This window comes from Amblyomma maculatum, chromosome 7 (genome assembly GCF_055883805.1).
Source record: "Amblyomma maculatum isolate TAMU_Amacu chromosome 7, ASM5588380v1, whole genome shotgun sequence".
NCBI lineage: Eukaryota > Metazoa > Arthropoda > Arachnida > Ixodida > Ixodidae > Amblyomma > Amblyomma maculatum.
The window spans coordinates 107,414,058-107,435,144 of record NC_139350.1 but is presented as its reverse complement, the minus strand read 5'-3'; the positions used below and the strand labels follow the sequence as shown (position 1 = coordinate 107,435,144).

At 44.5% G+C, this 21,087-nt stretch overlaps 1 protein-coding gene across 2 annotated transcripts; it reads right to left on the bottom strand.

Annotated features, from left to right (window-relative positions):
- Window position 1: 1 nt before the first annotated feature.
- LOC146184286 (GDP-fucose protein O-fucosyltransferase 1-like) lies at window positions 2-20,443 on the bottom strand. Of its 2 annotated transcripts, XR_014708860.1 has the most exons (7): window positions 20,272-20,443; window positions 15,730-15,922; window positions 11,280-11,411; window positions 7,987-8,088; window positions 6,117-6,360; window positions 4,950-5,068; window positions 2-2,164 (listed from the first exon to the last, which is right to left on the bottom strand). XR_014708860.1 is itself a non-coding variant. In XM_084609344.1 (6 exons), the coding sequence occupies exons 1-5, from the start codon at window positions 20,400-20,402 to the stop codon at window positions 6,145-6,147; spliced, it is 774 nt and encodes a 257-aa protein (XP_084465470.1). In that variant the 5' UTR covers window positions 20,403-20,441; the 3' UTR covers window positions 2-2,164; window positions 6,117-6,144. The 2 variants fall into 2 exon arrangements, 1 of the variants encoding a protein (XP_084465470.1); XM_084609344.1 differs by lacking the exon at window positions 4,950-5,068 and having other exon boundaries at window positions 20,272-20,441.
- Between the last annotated feature and the right edge of the window lie 644 nt (window positions 20,444-21,087).

Genomic DNA, 21,087 nt, shown 5'->3' with positions numbered 1-21,087 from the left:
TTTGTCTCTGACTGCTAGCTTTGTGACTGCATCACTGTGCGCTTGATCCTTTGAGCTGCACATATGCAATTATACCACTCTGTGAGAAACTGCGCAAATATGAGCAAAGCAGTGGGGAAGGGTATGCATCAGCCTGAATTTATTTTAAAGGAAACTTTTTTTTTTTTGGGGGGGGGGGGGGGGGGTGGACAGTGAAGTACATACATGATTTCGGGGATCGACATTTACACGGCAGTGTGCAGCATATATTGCAGGTTTCCACGCTTCTAGGGTGTGTTCAAGGAATAGCACAATTTGCGCACCTCCCTTTCGAGCAGTGCACAAATAATTATGCAAATAAATGTATTAGCTCTAATAGAACAAAAACAGGGGCGTTTTTCATTATGCATACAGAAAAAAATTTCAATTAATTTCAGCAGCCAGAGCAGAGCAGCTCTGCGAGATTTCAGACTGTACAACGTACGAATTATAGTACAACAATTTCATGCAATTCCCTGAAAGTCGCATAATCGAGATCCTACTGTATTAGGTGCTTTTTCAATTATGCACTCATGTTTGAGTACAAAAATAATCTGCAATTCTAACCACAGATACAACTACATACTAGTATGGTGATAGTGTCAATATGCACCATTCACAAAAGTGCATACCATTTTTGCAGTCCCCAAAAAGCAGTAGACTAGATCAGTGTGACCTATCAGCTGCACTTGTAAGGCACCTTCAATAAACTAGCATTGCAGGAAACAATGCCACTAACAAAAGGGATGCTACCTGCTCCCAATGCTGACAGCTACCAATTGCTAACAGCCAAGTGGCCAGTACATTGCTGACCAGGTAATACGTACGTTTACTTTGGTTGCTGCTTCCGAGGCTTCCGACATGTACCGACACTGCACAAGTTTTGTGCCATTGCTGAACCAAATTTATATGCAAGCCTTACTGCAGCAGTGATACAGTTAATCTAAATCAAATGCCGCAGTACAAAACATTGCTCATAAACAGACCTAAAGCTGTGCACCCAACTAGAAAGCTAAGAGCTAAGTATTTAATGCAGACAAATGCACAGCATTTTGAGCAATGAACAGCGTGCATGGTGTGACACGAGCAGTGCAAGTTGGCAAGCTCTGCCAGCACGCAGCAACAAGCTTTGCCAGTAAGTGAGCTACACAGACGCAGGTGCACAAACACGCTCCTAGGCATTGAAACTGCCGTAACTGAAGCCCTATTGACTACGACAAGTATATACTGAGTGTTCAACGTCAACTGTATCACTGTCAAGTGTAGCAGTGACAGCAGTGACACAGCGTCTAAATACTGCAAGTGATTGAACAAAATTTACTCAAATCAAAGCGCAAAAAAAAGCCAAAGGACGAGTGCTTGTTGCGTCCTCACCTCGTCCTTTGCCATTTTTTTGCGCTTTGCTTTGTGCGACGATAAACCAACACGCCCAAACATTTTCCCTTATACTGCTTTCTTTTACCGTTACTCACTAAAATCATATTTCTCTCTGACACACCTACATTTCTTTTCTTTGACACATCCTTACGAAAATGACTGCTTGTGAGGGTGAATGCAAATGCAATGAGTGGCGAGAGGAGCATTCCCTACTCTAGGCCCTTGCGGGAGGCCTAACATTATTATCATCATTGCTAAAGATCACAATTTTGATGCACTTGGCGCAATCTTGGTTGCTCCTTTTAAAGCGATGGCACAGTGAACCACATTTAGTGAAGAAGTGGAAGCACTGCTTGCTGCTTCCTCTGCACTGTAACTTTCATGTGCTCCCACAACAGCTGCAAACCACGGGTTTTGGCCACTAGCGACAGGCAGTCCAAAAGCCTGGAGTATTCAAGCCCCTTGAACGCTTCTGTCAGGTGCAAAACCTTTTGACTGCGACAAAATGGGGTCAGAAGTGTCCACGCTTACATCAGTACAATGCATAGGGTCTCATATCCCAATGTGACGCTGGGACTCTCCGGAGAGGCACTGTGGTGAGAAGAACACACACAACATGGCTGGAAGCCGTCACATCAAAGCGCTGCCATCAAAGTCCAGGGAGTAAACTAAACGCCGGTGAGAGTGGCCAACACATTTCCGACGAGAGTAGAAGCTGACTTGGTCTCCTTCTTGGTACATGCCGCATCACAGTGAAGTCCTTCAGCACCTAGAAACAGTTCAACCAAAAGAACCTATGTAACTATAGCTATATTGAAAGCTAAACATTACTTCCACCATACTGGTATGGTGGTGCCGTATGTTGACAAACACCATGACTTGGTGGTGCGAGTCACACAAATGATTTAACACACACATATTGCATGTTGATGCAAATGGCAGCACCATGGGAGACTGCATTTATGACGAGCTGTTTTTTTTTTTCACACGCACACACAAAAAAAGTAAGCTTCAGAAAAAAGTTTCTGAGGGGTAACCTATAAGTCCAGCTTTGTTTCTTGTTTCTGTTAATATTTATTTTTCGTACCTAAGACCAGAAAATATCGAAAAAAATAAAAATGTTTTCGAAATTTAGTCGGCCAACGCTGGTGAAAATTTGGTAAAAACTGGCTTCAAAGTGCTAGGTGCACCACTTTACATGCCTCTCCAATGAGCTAGATCAGCAATTCCCAACCCTTTTAACCCTGGTGGAACGCCAGGAGTGCTCAGAAAGTGCTGAGTAGCCCCTGCACTTTGGCCCTCATTCTATTGCGTCCAACATGCATGCAAAAATGAGCACGAGAATGCCGTATGTATCGCTTAATGAAGCCACTTTTTTCAAGAAAAACTGACATAAGTTCGCGGGAAGGATTCATTACGTGGGGAATAAAGTTGACAGACCTTTTCATGAGAGTCAAAATTTCATACACGTCTTAGCATCGCTGCTTTTAGCCTCGTTCATTTCAAAAGGCAGCTGTTATCAAGCGTTCAAATGATTTCATGACAGTGGACAGCGCCCGCCTCAGTCGCAGCGTTATAAAGCAAACACACTGATCACCAGGCTTGCACAACTGAGTGCACCGTGCAAGCCACCATCAGCACTCCTGTCAAGGATGTGCAGCATCTTGGCACTCTGCACAAGTTCGCCTGGCAAATCGCCTTCATCCCACCCCCACCAACTGCAGCAACCAACGACAAAAGATGACTGCACCATGATTTTATAGCTGAGCGGCATCTTGGCATGCTACGAAGAAATGTGCTAGGGGCCGTGACGACGAAAGCATGGAACTGAGAGATGTGCTGCTCATTGGCAGTCATTCAACAGTCAGCAATGGGGAGCTCCGATCGTTATCGCGCCTGTCACAGCACGCATGCCTGAAGATGTGTGAGCGCCACTGTTCCATGGAACTCAGGTTCGGGGAGGTCTTGGCCATCGCTGGCTTCAGGGGTCGTACTTCAATTTGACCCTATCCGAATTAACTGGTGCAAGCCCGTCCACATCCGAATTAAAAAGCGTCAGACACCACAGACTTACATGGGAATCAGCTGGGATCATGCTCCTAGCTCAAGTTATCCGAATATCTGAGCTAACAGGTGTAAAATCGAGAGTCTAGTGTAGTAAGCCACAACAGTGGGCTACAGCCCATATCAATGTCTCTAGACTGTCAAAGGAGCATGCAGCCACAACTTTGTTTCAGTTTAATTCTTGCCAAAGTGCTTAAACTACCTTTTAGGTCCAAATGGTATAGCAGTTCCACCATTGCACACACATGTCCATAAGAACACCATAAAGGACGTGCATAAAGCTTCCATTTGGTGAGCAAATAATCTAAATTTATTACTATTTGGCTTGCATTTGATTCAAGAAATTCGCATTCAAAAATTTTCAATCGCATATTCAAAACTTTCTAAATATTTGGCAGTGACCAATTAAGCGCTCATCGCATGAGGCGACAATTCGCTGCGACATGCCGCGCGACGGGCTGAGGTCTGCCAAAGCATTGCTGCTCGTCGCTCAGTTTCTGAGTTTTTAGAAAACTTCGCGTGCCGCCCGGAAGTGACTCGCGAAGCAGCCAATCGCAGAAGGCTTTGGGGCGCTCAACTTCCGTTCTGGCTTTTTTTTTTTTTTTTTTTTTTTTGCTTTTGCGTGTGAAGTTTGTTTTCCTAGTCCGGTTTGGCCGAAGAACCTGCTGCCTGCACGCGCACATTTCGTCTGATCTGTGTATATATAAAAACATCGAGACAGTTCAGTACAAGCTTGGAAAGGTAGTAAAAAAAAAAGGCTAGTGTGGCTAGATAAATAACTTTCGAAAGGAGCAGGAGAAAGTCGCTGCTTGCAATGCAAGCCGGCATTGCAGTGTAGTAGCGCACCGCTTCGCTGCCACACTTTAAAATGCGATGCGTTACAGGAAATTTCATCAGTTTTATCGTACTTCATGCTGTTTAGTGTTAGAAATGGGATATAAAGTAATTGCACTCCCCTTGACCGAATGATGAAGCGGCGGTGACAGAGCAACGTTGAATAAGTGCCTCTGTCGCTGAGCCCCGTCGCTCCATGCGATACGCACTAGCGGCAACGACAGGCGTTGGCGGCGGCGTCGCGCGACGGATCGCTAAGGGTTGTCGCCTCATGCGGTTACTGCTTTACTGCCAACTTTCATAAATCTGAACTTGGCAAAACCACAATATCTAGATAAATTATTCCAAGAGAGATTTTAGAGTGCTAAGGAAGCAGTACAGGGCTGTCCTCTCCACTTTCTTTTCTGTCGTTTACTGCGTGGAACAATTACATTCAGACAAGTCATGCAAAGTTGTGCTAGTGAGCGCTACCGATACAACACTTGAAAACGAGATGGCCAACCACCCACATCACACCCCCGCAATATGAAAGCAAGCATTTTCCTTTTTAGACATGAGCTCTACTGCTAGCATTCTTCAAGGTTGTGTTATGCCGCAACTTGATGTTGTGGCACCAGTATGCTGTGCACTGGGAGATTAGAGTTAACTCAACACACCTGCACATCGCCGCTGGTGTCAGCAAATGCCATAAATGCTCTCCTTCTCTTTCTCCTTGCCATTGCATGTTGTGTGCCATGGTTTCCAGTAGAGCCGCATGATATCACGTGAATAAGCTCTGTAAACAGTTGCATTTATCGCTCATCAGTCATAGCCAACTATTGCAACATTGCTGAAACAGTTTATGCCATCGTGATAAGCAGCGTGCGTGCCATGAACAGATAGTTTCAATGAGCTTACACTCCATATTCATCACCGAACTGGCGTCATGTCTTTTTTTTTTTTTTTTTTTTTTTTTAATTCTATAACACTCTTCATGCTTAATGCCCACAGCCACGCCACTCGTCCTCTTGCCTGCATAACCCTCCTAGCATGACCTCCGCCATCCCGTTTTCGTCAACTGTGATATGTGTAAAAGCCAACTTGCGGGATTTCTAATGGGGCCCTAAAAGGGGCCCGAGTGGAGGTGTCATGGGCAGGCAAAGCAATCATGTAAATATCCTGCGTATTGTGTGGTGCATTGTAGCACCACGCAGTAAGATGCAGTCATGTTCCTGTCATAATTTTTTTTTATGCAGTGCTCAGTAAAGTCTGGTTTGTTTAATTTTAGGTCACTAAAACCACATGCTATTAAAGAAAAATAACAGCAACAAAATTTCCTCACTTACTGCTTCCTAATATGGGTGGTTTGTGGGGTTTAATGCCCCAAAGCAACTCAGGGCTATGAGAGACGGCGTAGTGGAGGGCTCCGAAAATTTCGGCCACCTGGGGTTCTGACATCGCACAGCACACAAGCGCCTTGCTTTTCGCCTCCAGCGAAATGCGGCCACCAAGGCCGGAATTCGATCCCGCATTCTTGGGAACAGCAGTCTAGCACCGTAACCACTGCGCCACCCCGGCGGGGCTATTGCGTCATAATATATTTTTACTATTGAACAGACAGACATATGACTCGTATTCAAAAATTTCAGCATTCACATACCCTTAGTATGAATGCATAATGCTGCAATATGTCCCAACAGGTTCAGTTTTAGCAGTGGCCTTCGAACATAGCAGGGCTGACAATGCCCAGTCATCCTACACCACCACCACTGTTAGGACACCACAGTGGCATAAACTCTCTTCGGCACACAACCGGTCATACTCCCAGAAAAAGCAGAACGAACCTTATTGCTTGCCAAGCTGGTGGTGCCATCATAGCTCCTGGTGGATGCGCTCACTGGCACTCATGCCTCCGTCCCCAGCCAGGGGCTGGAATGCCCAGAAGGAGGAAGGCAGACCGTGGACGTCACGATGGCGCTTCACAAAGGCCGTGAAGGATGACACGCAGTTGCCAACAAAATGGTTAGCCAGGCCAAGGATGGCCAGGTCCACGTGTGGGTCACTCGGCTCACGCTGCACAGCCACCGCCTGCATGAACACAAGTGTCAGATGACGTCGTGTACAGAGCCGCTAGATTTCTCTTCTTGTTGGGTGTCTCAGTTGCACATACTGCCTCAGCAGCGTCAAGAAAGTCACAAGCCATTATGCAAACAATGTTCTGTTTTCAGACGCAGGCAGACTCACCAAAGTAAGCTCGCAGGTGATAGGAGGATAAAAGGAGAGCCAGAAAGGAGGATGTCGGCAATCAACCATGCTATAAGGTTCACAGTCCACAGAGTGAGAGCAGCTTACTGAACGCCCTCGACACGTGGAAATTATGAGTAAAGATTTGGTAAAACTGCTATTTCATTCCCACGCTTCATACAGGTAACAGGTGTGAAATAGATTTCAATGGCGCAATGGCAGCTTTGGCCAAAGAGTGCCATGACCAAGGGTAGTTTTCTTAACCTAAGGTGGGGTCAGAGACCCATTTTCCAAGCATTTCACACCACAGAAGCCAAGCACCAGGCCAAGAGGACTTGTTGCACCCATTGTGCCAATAGTGGTTACCCAGTGGCTCTGGGGAATCAACCTCACACCTTTTACATGCCAGGCAACCACCAAATACTTTCCGTAACTTCCAAAGCCAGAATATGTGCGTCATCCAGCCTCTTATCTCTTCGACAACAAAGGAACTCAGGTTCTTACATGGCATATTCTAACTAGTTGGCCATTCATCCTTTTTGTTTCTTGGTTGTTAGGTCTTGTCTTATCTTAGATATGTTGATCCCTTCTACTATTTTTACCACAAAAGCATATGCAATGCATACAAGAAAACTTGTTAATGTCTGAATTGATTCATGCAATAAATGCAGCTAAAATTTAACACCTGTGCGTTATCCTTATTATCTGCATTCATACATATTTCTCCCTTTTTTTAAAATTACAATGCCCTAGGTTAAAAGTCACATTTTAAGAGGTTGCGATATGCCATACTACCACACAGCTAAAATGGGAACAATGCTTGGTTGCATCTAATTGGCTACAGTCTGCCAAAAAGTCTGCTGGCTGCCACGTGAAGACAGCCTAACTCCCTAGAGTGGAGTCATAATAATGTCTAATGGCCCTAAAGTGGAGTCATAACATCCCTAGAGTGGATTCATAATTTGCCGTGCCAACACCTGCGGCCATTCATTTAGGCAAAGTCGAAGTCATCACACCTTTCCAAATTGCCTACTTCAGCCAAGGTTATTGAGTGCATTGTTTCATATCTCTGGGGAACAGCGACAGTGCTTTGCTGGCCAGGTTGAGTCCTTCTTCAAACCACTGCTATCAAGCAGCCACCAGTGGGGGGCGACCGCCCTCGACGAGAAGAGTAGAGCGTGCGCACTCCACAAATACACACAAGTGCTTCCTTTTCCGCATCAATTCATATGAAGAGATGTGTCAGAAGTAATCAATCCCAGTTAGCTGGTCCCAGCAGAAAGCCTCACAAAAGACGTCAAAGTCAATACTTAAAAAAAACAAAACATACTTCTGTCACGCAGTTTAACACAGTGTGCACATTGAATGCACCAGAAAAACTGACTGCCACACGATCACTACCATTTCTTATGAGCTAAAAGACCCAGTGTAACTAACCAGACAACCGTGCAAGTGTTTCAACGTGCTCACCTGCAGAGGCTCAAGGGCACGGTTCAGCTGGTCCAGCATAGCGTCATTATCTGTAGCCACAAACACCGAGCGTGCTCGCAGAGCCCGAACAACACGCACCACCTGAAATGCAAGGAATTAAGGACATTATGAGGCAATGATTCAGGAGGAGAAAATACACAGCAGCCGGCAGCAAACAGTGATATGCCTCACTGCAATCTCCAGTGTTCAGAACACTCCTGTGTACAGACCTGAACAAAAGTTGTGCATATATCCCCCACTATAAACTGAACATTATGTCTGCTGTGCCTGGTGTTGAAACAGCTGCAGCCATGCGAGTCTCCACCTGGAAACGTGGCAGTGATGCAGCCTAGTCAAAGCTCATACGCAGATAATCACGGCTCCAAACAGTACATTTAAGGGGTGTGTGTGTGAATACTCAAATAACTGAATATGAATCGAATAACAAGTGTTCAAATTATTTTTCGAATATTTGATATATTTTGTGACCTGTTATTTCACAAAATCAGATAACTGCAACAAGAAATGCGGTCCCGGCCAACACCAGTGTAAATTTGTGCCATTGGACGCTCATTAACTTAGACAGGGGGTCACACTGAGGCCCACGAAGTCAGCAATCATCCAAGCAGACTTCCCTGAACATGAGCTGTGACATGAACTGCTTGGCACAGTAGTGGTGTGTGGTTTCGCTTCTCTTAAATTCAGACCATCCCACCACTGCCGTTAGAAGCATGCATCGACTAGTCACGATTTTTTTAACCGGTCTTTTAGTTCTATCTTGAGATTGTACCAGGTTGTTTTGACAACTACGGCCATTCCCCTCTCCTAAATGTAAGCGCTTCCTCTGAAAAATGCTTCAAGTAGGCTGGTCCATCGCATTTTTAGGATGCTTAACCGCATGTGCGGGAAGCATCCTCAGAACGTGGCGTCAGTTGCGAAGAGGCACCACTGCTACTGTGCCATACTGCAAAAAGTGACATGGCGGCACTGCTGATTCTGGTTGAAATTCACGATAGTGTGCGCAGAAAGCAAAACACTTAAAGAAATCGCGAAATTTCATCGTTTTCACTTAGTTTTCATCTCAAATGAGTAGGCATCTATATTTCACGCATTCATTACATCAAATTATTGTGATGCAAACGGTTTTCTGCAGCTATTTAGGGGCACTCAATAATTAGAACTTCAGGAATTTTTCTTCATCCCTTGAAGAACGAATGAAGGTACAGTAAACCCTCGTTAACACGAACTCGCATATCTCGACAAATCAGTTAAGTCAAATTTTTCACGCCGCGCCTTCACCTCCCATAGGTGCTATGTATTAGCTCCCGTTTATCTCGAAGCATTTTTAGGGCTTAATGCGGATATCTTGAAATTTTAACCGGAAGAACTAAAGGCAACCGTCATTACTGAAAGGTGATAGGGGCTCCGAGCGAGCGTTCTGTTCCTATACTAAGTGCTGAACGCAGTCACGTTCGAAGAGCGACTACAAAATTCCTGCAGACGCAGTCGTTTTTTGCCTTGGGAGCAGTCACGTGAGCGCCGCTCGCGCGCGTGGGGGCTGATGGGTTTTATTGAGCAGTCGGTTCAGCCAGTTCAGTGTGGTTCGGTCAGTTGCCCTTCGCACGTGCAGAGCGGCAAGAGCGATTTAGTGATTGTGTGGTCCTGTTTCGTCGCACTATGTGCACAAAGCGTTGATTAATTTTTGTTGTGGATGTGGTGTCCGCAATGCTTACTTCGCAACAAAGTTGAATGCAGCAGCGGCGACCAACGGCTTATGCGATGCGTTCAGCAGCCCGAGGACGCTTTTGTCGGGCTGAATGCCAACGCGAAGGGGGCAAAGCATTACCCCCCCAGTTCTGCCTTCTAAAATAATGAAATTCAGTTTTTCCTGAGAGTTCTTTTGCGTTTATTACAAAAGCTTCCCTTGTGCAGTGGAGCGTCGACGGGAGCGACGGGCCGAGGGCCGCCAAAGCATTTTCGCTCGTCGCTGTCGCACTCAGGTTCTGCGTTTTTAGAAAATTTCGCGTCTCACCCAGAAGCAGCTCGCGAGGCAGCCAATCACAGAAGTCTTTGGGCTACTGAATTTCCGTCCTGCTTTTATTTTTATTTTTTTTTTTTTTTGCAAGCGAAGTTTGTTTTCATAGTCCGGTTTGAGCGAAGAACCTGTAGACGCTCACTCTGTCTGATCCGTGCATATATGGGCACATTGAGACAATTCAGTAAAAGCTTGGTAGGGTAGTGAAGGAAAATAAAAAGGCTAGTGTGGCTAGATATTGTTAATTTTCAAAAGGAGCAAGAGAAAGGTACTGCTTGCAATGCAAGTATGCATCTGTAACAGCACACCGCTGCGCTGCGACCTTTTTATTTTTTTTTTAGACGCAATGCCTAAAAGATTTCATCAGTGTTATTGTATTTCAAGCTGTGCAGTCTTAGAAATGGGATATAGCATAACTGTACTCTCCGTGACCGAACGATGATGGGGCGGTAACAAAGCAACGATGAGAACGTGCCTCTGTCACAGAGTCCCGTAGCTCCGTGCAATGTGCACCAGCGGCAACGACAGGCGCTGGCGGTTGCAGCGCACAACGGATCACCAGTGGTTGTCGCCAGAAATTTTTGGCATTTTGCTCTACTCGAAACTCCGCTTATATCGAAATTTTTCCCGGATTCTACAACTTTGAGTTAACGAGGGTTTACTGTACCATGAAGGCGCTGCGTATGTTTGGCTTTGCTGAACAAAGTTCGATATTCGAACTCTTCGATATTTAGCCTTTTTTTATTCTTGATTCAATCAGATATTTGATTAAATCATTACTATTCGACATTCCCATACACTTCTAGTATATATTACAAAACTAAACAGCCCCTATCAAAAAGCAAGTCAGCACATACATGAACTCTGTACCGCATATGCAGCAAGGATTACACGATTTAATCAAGGATGAATTGTGCACAACCCTGTTCTTGTTGGGGTGATAATGCAGCAGCTCCCTTAGGTTTTGCACCTGTTCGGCCATTCCCTTTTTTGCAGCCGGTTAAGTGCAGTGCACAAGCATGCTCGTCACTCTAAACAGTATAAAAGGTTTCTTCCTTTTTCAACAAAATATCTAAACATCAGAACTGTGCCAGTATCCCAACTGCCTCCCATCAACTAGACCCTCTTTCGTGGTAGAGTGAGTATCTATATGACAGAGGAAGAATGTCTCGTAGCTAGAGCCTAAGTCACATGCCCAAACTGTATCATTTCAATCATTGCAGAAATCATAACAAAAGAGAGTGATGAGGGCAAATACCTGTTGTGTGACAACCTCAGCAGTGGGTAGGCAGGCCAGTGCAGGCAGCGGACCCCGTTCTCCCATGTAGCCCACGCACTGTGGTGCCGAGAAGAGCAGCGGACTTGCATCAAGGTGCTCACAGGCACGAACCTGTTGAATACAGATGCAGAGACGTGCACACCTTTTTAACTAGTGCATGTATTAGTGTCACAATGCATTAAAAAATTTAAGAACACAGCTTAGCTAGAAACTGTGCACCAATCGCTGCATGCCATAGCATCACTGAAACAGCAGAATATAACCCATGTCACAAGAATGCGAATGTAAGGTCAAACACACGCGATCGGCTTACAAGTGTCCAAATAAGGAAGGACTGAGAACAACTACATGAAAGCTGGAATAACAAGAACATTGGTTCATTTGCCAGCCAAGTATTTGCAGCTCATTTTACCAGAAACTCCACCCCACTGAACAAGAAGCTCCACTTCATTTTTGATCGGATTACTGCCACCATGCTGGCATGTGTGGCCAGCAGAGTTGTTCTTGATTGTACAAAAGCCGCTGCTGCTGCTTTTTTTTTTTTTTTTTTTTTTTTTCACTGTGAAATTGTGTTTACGTTTTCTTGCTTCAGCAGTCAGCCTCCTGACAAGGTCACCAATATTGCATTATTGCCATGATTACATGATTACTAGACAGCCGTAAATGGGAGTGCTGTTTCCACACGACACTGCTTCACACTACTTCCCAGCAGCGTTATGGAAAATGGCACCACCAGATCACATGCTTCATGTCACATTTCATGGCATCTTCACATGGCTAGAGTGGCCAGTGGGCAATGCGCACCATTGTCAACTGGCTGTAAACAGTCCAACCCTCGCGTATCGGTCTCACAGCACCGATAGCTGTGTAAATCAAACTATGTCACAAAGTACAGCCAGCACTCGAGTGACATTTCATGCGATGCAAGTGTGCAGGGCTGGCTTCAAAGCTTTGCTTTTTGTCATTCGTTTTCTTTTTTATTGTGCCTAGCAGCTTAAAGCACAGCGCTAATCTACAAAAATTGTATAGGAGATGAAAGCGGTCATCTCGTAGCACAAGCATGAAGCAGCTCTGTCCATTCTGAGATCCTCTCAAGATGCGTCTCCGCAAGTCATCATGGTACAGTGGCTGAAAATGATTGCAGCATTGGAACCTGTTCACCTTCTTCGCCGATCTATTCATCGCCACTTGTTGACTGTGCCATGGCCCAATGCCAGACGCGCCACGTCGCGCTGCACCATCTTGTTTTCTAACTCAATAGCACGTAGTGGCCGTGCCAGCCACAGCACCTATTGACTGGTGCCAAAGTACTGCTTTCATGCAAGGCCTAACAAGCATTACCACACATACTGACTGTTGATTCCATAAAAAAAATAACCAATTTAACTGATGTGACTACTGCAAAATGCTGAAACCAATACACGCCGCCTATTACCTGTGATGGCTGGCTGAGAGATCAGGTACAAGAATATTCAAAAGTAATGAGTACTTCCAATAATTTAAAGGTTTGGTGCGAATGTAACGGCGAGTCATAATACTATTTCGAATGTTCGGACACCTCGAAGCTGCGCCATACAAGGTGAAAAAATTGTCATGAATGCCTGTCCTTTCTGGTTCAAGGTGGTGCCATTTCAGCCAATTTAATGCCTTTGGTGCAGCATGATGCAGAAAATTGCATTGGTATCAAAATGGTGAAATTGGTGCAGCTGTCTCGCCCCTGGGAAAGTGAGCTAACAAAATTATGCATGCAATCTCAAAGCCCACACACTAAAGTTGAATAAAACAGACAGTAGCCCAAAGCTGATTTAACTGAAAACTTGAGGTGGCAGCTACAACATTAAGGTTCTGAAAAACGTGTGCAGCAGTGCTCCAATATATGAATTAAATTACTAAGGAAGTTTTCCTTTACAGCCCTGTAAAGCCCTTTATCTCCTTCCCTACCGTGGAAAAAGTTGCTGCATTTTGCTGGATTTCATTCAACTTTTTCACTCCAATAACTATGAGGTTTGAAATTTAATGCAGTAAAGATGAATGAAGCCAAACACACCTTTTAATAATAAAAATTTTGTAAACATATGCATGCTTTATCAGAAAATTTGATTAGCAAAATCGAGGTTGTAGCTAAAATATGAAAAAAAAAAAAATTAGAAACATTAAAATATACAAATTGTCTGCTGAATACTTGAAGAAAAAAAAAATCAAATCATAATCTCCCCCCCCCCCCCCCCCCATACAGTTTTCGGCTAGAAAATAACCTCTTTAGGTCTTACAATGAGAAAACAGTCAACTCAAATTACGCGGAAATCGTACAAATGATACAAGTAGCATCAACATGGTTAACACCTTATTCAAAATGGTTGCTGAGCTGAGCAAAATGCGCCCAAATTAGAAAATGCCCAAAACACTGACACTGATGTTTTCGACTAGTTTCTTGGCTTTTCTTTGCCCTATGAACTAAAGTTCGATCCTGAGTCACTTATACTTAAACCGTTGACAAAATCAACCACGGACGCGGCAGACTCATGTATTTTGCTGCATTTCAGTATGCATGTCTTCCCACAGGATGTAGCCATTCTCAACATCTACATGCCACTTTTTCTCAAGTGGTTCAAAAATCATACTATGAGGGAAAAAAAGTCAAAACTGAACTGCAGTTTTCTAGCTTCAAGGATCAGTCCTAACCACTGGGCCCCTGCGGCACAGCACAGTACAAGATGGGCTAACCAAGTTAACCCATAACTATGTCTCAACACCTCTGGTGTCTGATAGAGAGGCAGGCTGCTTCTCAGGCAGCACACAACAAAAAATAGCCCATATCGTGACAAGCATAACTTGGAGCTAACTACTTGCTAGTTTTGGCGCTCAGCTGCTGGCCGCAAGGTCACAGGTTTGATCCAGTCCACAGCGGCCATATTTCTATGAAGGTGAAATGTAAAAATGCCCATGCGCCGAGTGATGCCACCACACTTTAAAGAACGCCTGGTGGCCCAAATAAATGTGGACACCTTCACCATGATGTCAGTCACAGCTCATGCGTCAATTCAGGTCTTTAAGCTCCACAAGTTAGGCCACGACAGTTTTAAAGAGCGGCAGCAAATTAAAGTTACAGCAGCGCAGGGTCTTGCATAAGTCCCGTCCTTTTAATATGGTTTGGCTCTGCCCAAACCATTTACTACAGTTAAACCTGGTTATAATGAAATTATAAAATGTCCGCGATTTTTCGTTACATGCAGTTTGAGCATGAAGACCGAAAAGGGCAATGTAGAACGAAAACCAGATTAAGAATTGATGCAAGGGAAACCACCTTGAAGGCGTTTACAGTAAATCAGAATTATTTGAAGTCATAGAAGCCGATGATTCGCGATCGCACTGATAGCGCGGCGCGACTGCGGCGGCAGCCTCCACCTCTTCTGCAGCTCGCGCGATGGTCTACGAGGGAGCAGGGAAGGGGGGTGGAGGAGGATTCCTTCCTCCATGGATGAATCACTCTGGGGGAAAGCGGGCATGCTGGCACTGCCGCTGCCGGCCCTATGGAGGTAGGGGTGGCTGGCTCACAATGCCCCGTGTGGCAGCGACAGATGCGCGCTGCTCGCCCGGTGTCTTTTTTTTATTTTTTGCAGCTTTTAAGCATGAACTATGGTAGTGCCATGTTCCGACAGCGAAAGCAGCAGAGACTGCTGCGTCTGCCACGGAGATGTGGCGTCGGCACTGAAACACGGCGCATTGAATCTGCTGCGGTCCCTCGTCACTATAGTAGGCGTTCCTTTCACTTCCGCGTTTTATCGCCCTGAAACTTGCGGGGTTCTGCCAAATTTCCACTAACTAAGCACTAGTTAAGAGACAGTTGGCACCGCGAGTTTGTTATATCAAGGTCAATCGCCGTGACCTGTTCGTTACATGGAGTTTTTAAATACATTCACTTCAATAGGGGCAGTGTTGGGGAATTGATAAAATTTGTAATATCGAGGAATTCGCTACATGGAGGTTCGTTACATAGAGGTTTAACTGTATAACCATATGTCCAAAAGCAACATCGGTTATGAGAGGTGCCTAAGTTGGACTTCGCATAACTTCAACCACCTGGAGTTTTGTAATGTGCACCTACAACGCACAGTACACATTCATCTTGCATTACGCCTACATCAAAATGAGGCTGCTGCAGTCGAGGTCAAAGCTGCATTTCAGGCACAGCAATCGAGTGCCTTAACCAGTGATCATCAATGGTAGGGCAGCGTTACGATCTGCCGCTGCTTTCTATCCAAACTAGACACCTCTTGGTACCCTAGAATACATATCACAGCATTAGTAAAGAAATTTAAGAATGCATTCAGATACAGATGCATGCGTGTAAAATGATATCCGAAACTACACCCAGCCACACATTGTGTTAAAAGCAAAAGTCCACATGCAACAGCAGTAGCGTACTGACCCAGTCGATACCATTGCGAAGGTGGATGCCGATAAAGGGCACACGCAGGCTGGTGCGAATAAAGTGCCGTGCCTTGTTGAGGACTGCATCGCTCCATACCAGGTACGACTGCAATGCCAGGTTTTCCTGCTGCACCGGGAAGGTGGCTGGAGCACCCACAAACGCCAACACTGGGTACTTGTCGCTTGGGTACCTGGGACGTGAGGAAAGAGTACACTCTGACAGCTGAAACGAAGGTCAGCTCACACGTCTTTTTTGCCATTCTCGTTCTGGCAAAGCACCAAAGGCTTCGCATATCTGCCCAATTAGAAGGAGCTCTCAGAAGGCAACCTAGAATCTGCCGCAAAGGCCTCCAAATGTCCTTTTTGTTCTTAACTTCTGTTTTTCTCTGCAGTTTTTCTCTTCACAGGTGGAGTTCGATACCCATAGGTAAAAGCAGATGGCTCGTAGAATTGATTTACCAACCAACTTTACCTAGCAGCCTTGGTTAATGAGGTGCACGAGAAACAATTCAATTGAAAGCATCGATCACCGGTTATCGATCTGAATAAGAGTGGTAACGAAAGAGTTAAAATAACTGCATAGCCCACATTCAAACTGTCAACCTTGACAAGATGGATCTTGTCTAATGAGCTGCATCTGCTGCAAAAACCTGCATTATAGCCAAATGGTGAAGTATTTTAAAAGAGGAAGAGGATATATACAAAAAAAGTTATAATGAAGTCACTCTTCAGAGAACATGTATTTTTGCATCCTGATTCCGAATATGTCATGCAATTTTATGCAAAGCGAGTCTTTGGGCACTTATGAAATATCGTATACAAATTCTTACTTAGAGTTATTCTTTTTTGCTGCACAAAATTTTCTAAAATGAATGCCATTGATTCCTCTTGACATCAAGGTATGCAATAAAGGAAAAAAGAATAAACAGCTACAGTTGCCTTTGCAGTCACTGCATCTTTCTTACCAGTCTCGCGTAGCATGCTTTAAGCCAGCAAATGTGACTTCTCTATTCTGTCCAGCTGGTCATGCCTTCTGAGGAAGTTCTGCTCTCCAATGGCTAAGTAAGCATAAATTCACTGTTGATCATCAATCATTGCTTACCACTTATGACAAAGCCAATAGAAGTTCCCTGCAATTACAGTACATCATGAGGATTAGAGAAAATCCCTTGGTGAAACGTTTGATGAAAAACGTGGCCCAATGCCCTTCATACATGCTAATTTCCATACAACGTGATTAAGAGCAAAGCATTACACCATCTGGAAGGAAGCCACATTTTCACATGCCTGCATACATGCAAGAGACCAATAACATAAGGGAATAAGGCACACATAAACTGACTGTAGGCTCCCAATTATCTCAGTCCGTTTTCACCAGTCAGAGCAGTTGCCACTTGGCTTCACTTCAAATATGACACATTCTCCAGCCATGTCTTGAAAGTTTCGTGAACTGGGGCACACAAAACACACACATTCCACCAAAAAGAAAAGATAGTTAAACAGGTTACCAGTACGTTTTCACAGGGAATGAAAGTTCTGATTAAGAAACATTAAAACACGAACACCTGTCCCCCAACAAACACAAATGAACAGGCAGAGCTATCAAAGCTAATCGATAAGCGTAAGATAACCAACTAGAGGAAATATAGTATGTAGAGAACTGAGCATGCTCCAAAAAAGCTATCATGGCTGAAAAGGGTTCAAGACATGGGCAAAAATCAGATGTTGGTGCTCAGAGACAAGAAGGGCAATGTTACTACCAATATGGAGAGGGCAGTCAAAGCAGTCGAAGAGCTCTACACAGGTCTATATAGTAGCCAAAGTAATCAGGAGGAATATAGAGAGAGGCAGTATTGCAAAGGAATTGGATGTTGCGCACCTGACGAAAGGAGATCTAAGGAATGCCTTAAACGAAATGCAAAGGTGGAAAGCAGCTGGTGAGGATCACATGGTTGCAGATCTGTTGAAAGATGCTCGGAGATATTGCTAGAAAAACTGGCTACTCCTATGATGGATTTTTTTTTTTTGGCACAAGGGCAGTTCTGACCAGAGAGCACTTATGATGGAGAGCATTTTTTCTTTACACAAACTGGGGTCAGAGAGCCACTTCCCAAGTAGGTATTTCACCCCGGAGCCTCCCAGCTCTGGGCAACACTGCGCAACACTTGAGCAACACTGAGAATTGAGCCTTATGCCTCTCGCATGCGAGGTGGGTGCTTGACCCACTAAGCCACCGTTGCGGTCGTCAACAATACATGTACGAGGCTGTGCAGCTTTCCCCTCAATCATAGAAGGACAAAGTATATTCCTTAACATGTCTGCATCAAGCATTTTAATACAGCAGAATCTCATTAACTTAAGCTCACTTTATTCAAACTGATGATTTCATAAAAAGATAAGCAGGCAAACATTGCTCTCCTGCTTTCTTCAAAACAGTCTTTGCAACCAAAAGCAAACAAAGCTAGGCTCGAGCCAGAACCACGCAAAATAAAAAAAAAGCCTGACCTGGAAAGAAATGTGTGAGTTATCAGAAGGTCAGGCTGTACAGAGAGAGAGGAAGAGAGAAAAAATAAAAGCTTTTGCCGAAAAAAATAAATAAATAAAAACTTTCTAAGCAGTGAAGCTTTGAGAGGAGACCACATTGAGCAAAAAGCCACCAGCACGTGATGCACACACAGTCGAGGCACACTGGAAGAATAACACTTGTGAGGAGACCTGAGGGACTGTTTTTTTTTCTTTTTCTTTTTTTTAATGTAAAATGAATAATGATCAGCAATGTGGTAAAAACCTCATTACAAGAGACTCTCAAGGGACCTGTAAGCAAGGTTTCTTGTAACCAAAAATTCTAAAAGCACTGGGTTGATCAGTTTACTGCACATAAGCATATAAATGCATTCACAAGCATTGAAGTTGAAGTTGAAAGTTTATTTTCGAATAAAAAAACATTAACAAAAAAAAAAAGCATTAACAGGAAATTGTTCAGGAAAGCTTAAAGAAGTTATTCATACTAGTATGTATTTTTGTGAGTGCAGAGTGTATTCCTTCCCAAATACTGGAGAGTACCCGTGCACTTCCCTCGCGTTTTGCAAACATGAACATTCATTTTCGTAAGTCCATTTTGCAAGCCTTCCTGTTGTTCTAATACCTTTGAAACACTCTTAAATGCTCATCACCCTCAGATGATTCACAAAGAGAAAGACATCAGGATTCTGAACTTTCATCTTGTGATCAAATTTTAACAGCGAAGAGTTAAAAATGCTGGACGCCATTCATGCATTTTGATTTGCTTCATAGGTGACAGTAATGCGATGCCAGTGGCTGAAACAGCGGGGTCGTTTTGACCTTCCAATCATGGGGAAGCACTCCTCAGTTCGTGACATATATTGTAACAAAAAGGATGCTAATATGGAACAAAATTTAGCTAAGGAAATCTGAAATGCATCACGTACGAGTTGGTATGCTTTAGCTGCATTGCATGAGCACACCTTGGTTGTGTGTCTTCTAAATAGTGAACAACTTACTTTAGGGACTTGAAAAAGTTGTCCTTAGTAACCGAGTGTCTCTTGTATGCAATGTTGTTGACATGGCTGCAGACATAGGAACACCAACCAAACCATTTTCAAATGTTTCTTATAACATAGTGTCTCTTGTAACAGTGTCTCTTGTAACGAGATTTAACGGTGTACAAAAGCAGCATGCAGCCAGGATCGTTCGGCTGGCTGATATGTGGCTGATTGCCGCAATCACCACGGCTAGCGGAGAAGAGCAGAAAGCAAAACGATATGGCCAGGTTATTTTTTGGTCTAGCGATAAGGACCCTCTTATTGTTAACTTGCCAGTCAATACACACATGTCAGAGGTGCGAAGGCAACACTGCACCATGCAATAGGCAGGATGCAATCACTTGCCAGGCTGGTGACACTTGAATCGGATGCCCTTCGAGAGCCCCATGCAAAATTCCAAATTGGCTTTCCTGCATATCGCAGCTGACCAAAACAAAGTGGCAAGCTCTGTGATAGGGCAGGATGAGTGTGCATTAAGTATGAAGCACATAGCAAAAGGACCACATAAAAATCCACCGCTCTGCTTTGCGTTGTGACAGTTTAAAATAATGGTCAGCCATTTTGCTCTCATCATGTGTGATGCAGAGAAAGCCCACTTGCAGAAATCTGCACAAGGTCCAAGCCAAGCAGCGTCTCATGACCTGCACAAGAGGTGCCCAGGCCACAAATAACAGATAGGAGAGCAAGCATGTCATGTTTGTACTTGATTTTTAAAGAATAGGTTTGGTTGCTTCGGTTTATGGGGTTTAACGTCCCAAAGCGACTCAAGCTATGAGAGATGCCGTAGTGGAGGGCTCCGGAAATTCCAACCAACTGGGGTTCTTTAAAGGGACACCACTTTTTGCAAAAGTTGGGCTTTCAGCAGAAAACCATAGTTCTTCATGCTGCAAACTCGAATATCAGATTAAAATTAGGCAGAAGAAACCAGAAATAGCCTTTTTTCATCAGAAATATGCAGCCCGCGCGACGAGGCTCACCGCGGGTCGCGCCACCGCCCGTGATTGGCCAAGACGTCGCATGACGACGTCTGAGGACCGAGGAAGCTGCCGATGCGGCTCATTCGCTGCGCTGGGTTGATCGCAGCTCTCTGCAGCTTTGTGAATGTCATTATGGCATGCCATTTCCACACGAATTCCCATCGGGATTTTTACCGCATGTATCCGTACCAGATACGCCCACAAACGATGCAGTACTTCTGTTGTGGGGAGCGTATATTTGGCATGAAAACTTGCTTTGGTTACAGGCATTTTGAAAAGTAGTGTGTGTCATTATTAGCAGAAACTACATGGCCCTCAGCGAAACTTCGGCCCGCATTTTCCTGGGAAGGAAAGGCAACGAACAATACCCTAGCCAACTACCTCCGTCCTAGGCCTCTCGCCCCGCCCGAAAGGTCATTGTTGTGAAAAATGAACCCAAAGCTTGGTGTACCAAATCCGTGCTTTAATTGTGCATGCATCAGAAAGGTTCCAGTTCTAGTTACGTGTTATAACTTAACAAGAAGTTAAGATGAAATTATAGCGTGAACGAAAACACCAGCGACAGCGCTCCGTTTCTCGCACATATATGATCCTTGAGCTTAGAATGTGCATCTAATATAGCCCTTCATGCAAGCGCAATTGTTTATAGAAAATCTTCAGAAAACGTTATTACAATACGGCACCGCGGTAGTATTCAGTGAGGATGATAAGGTATAAAAAGCGGCTTCGTTTCTCCATCGGCTGCGGGGCATGCGCGCAAAACTTCGGTCATGACAAACAAACATCGTTTCCGTGGTTATGCCATTAACTGGGGCG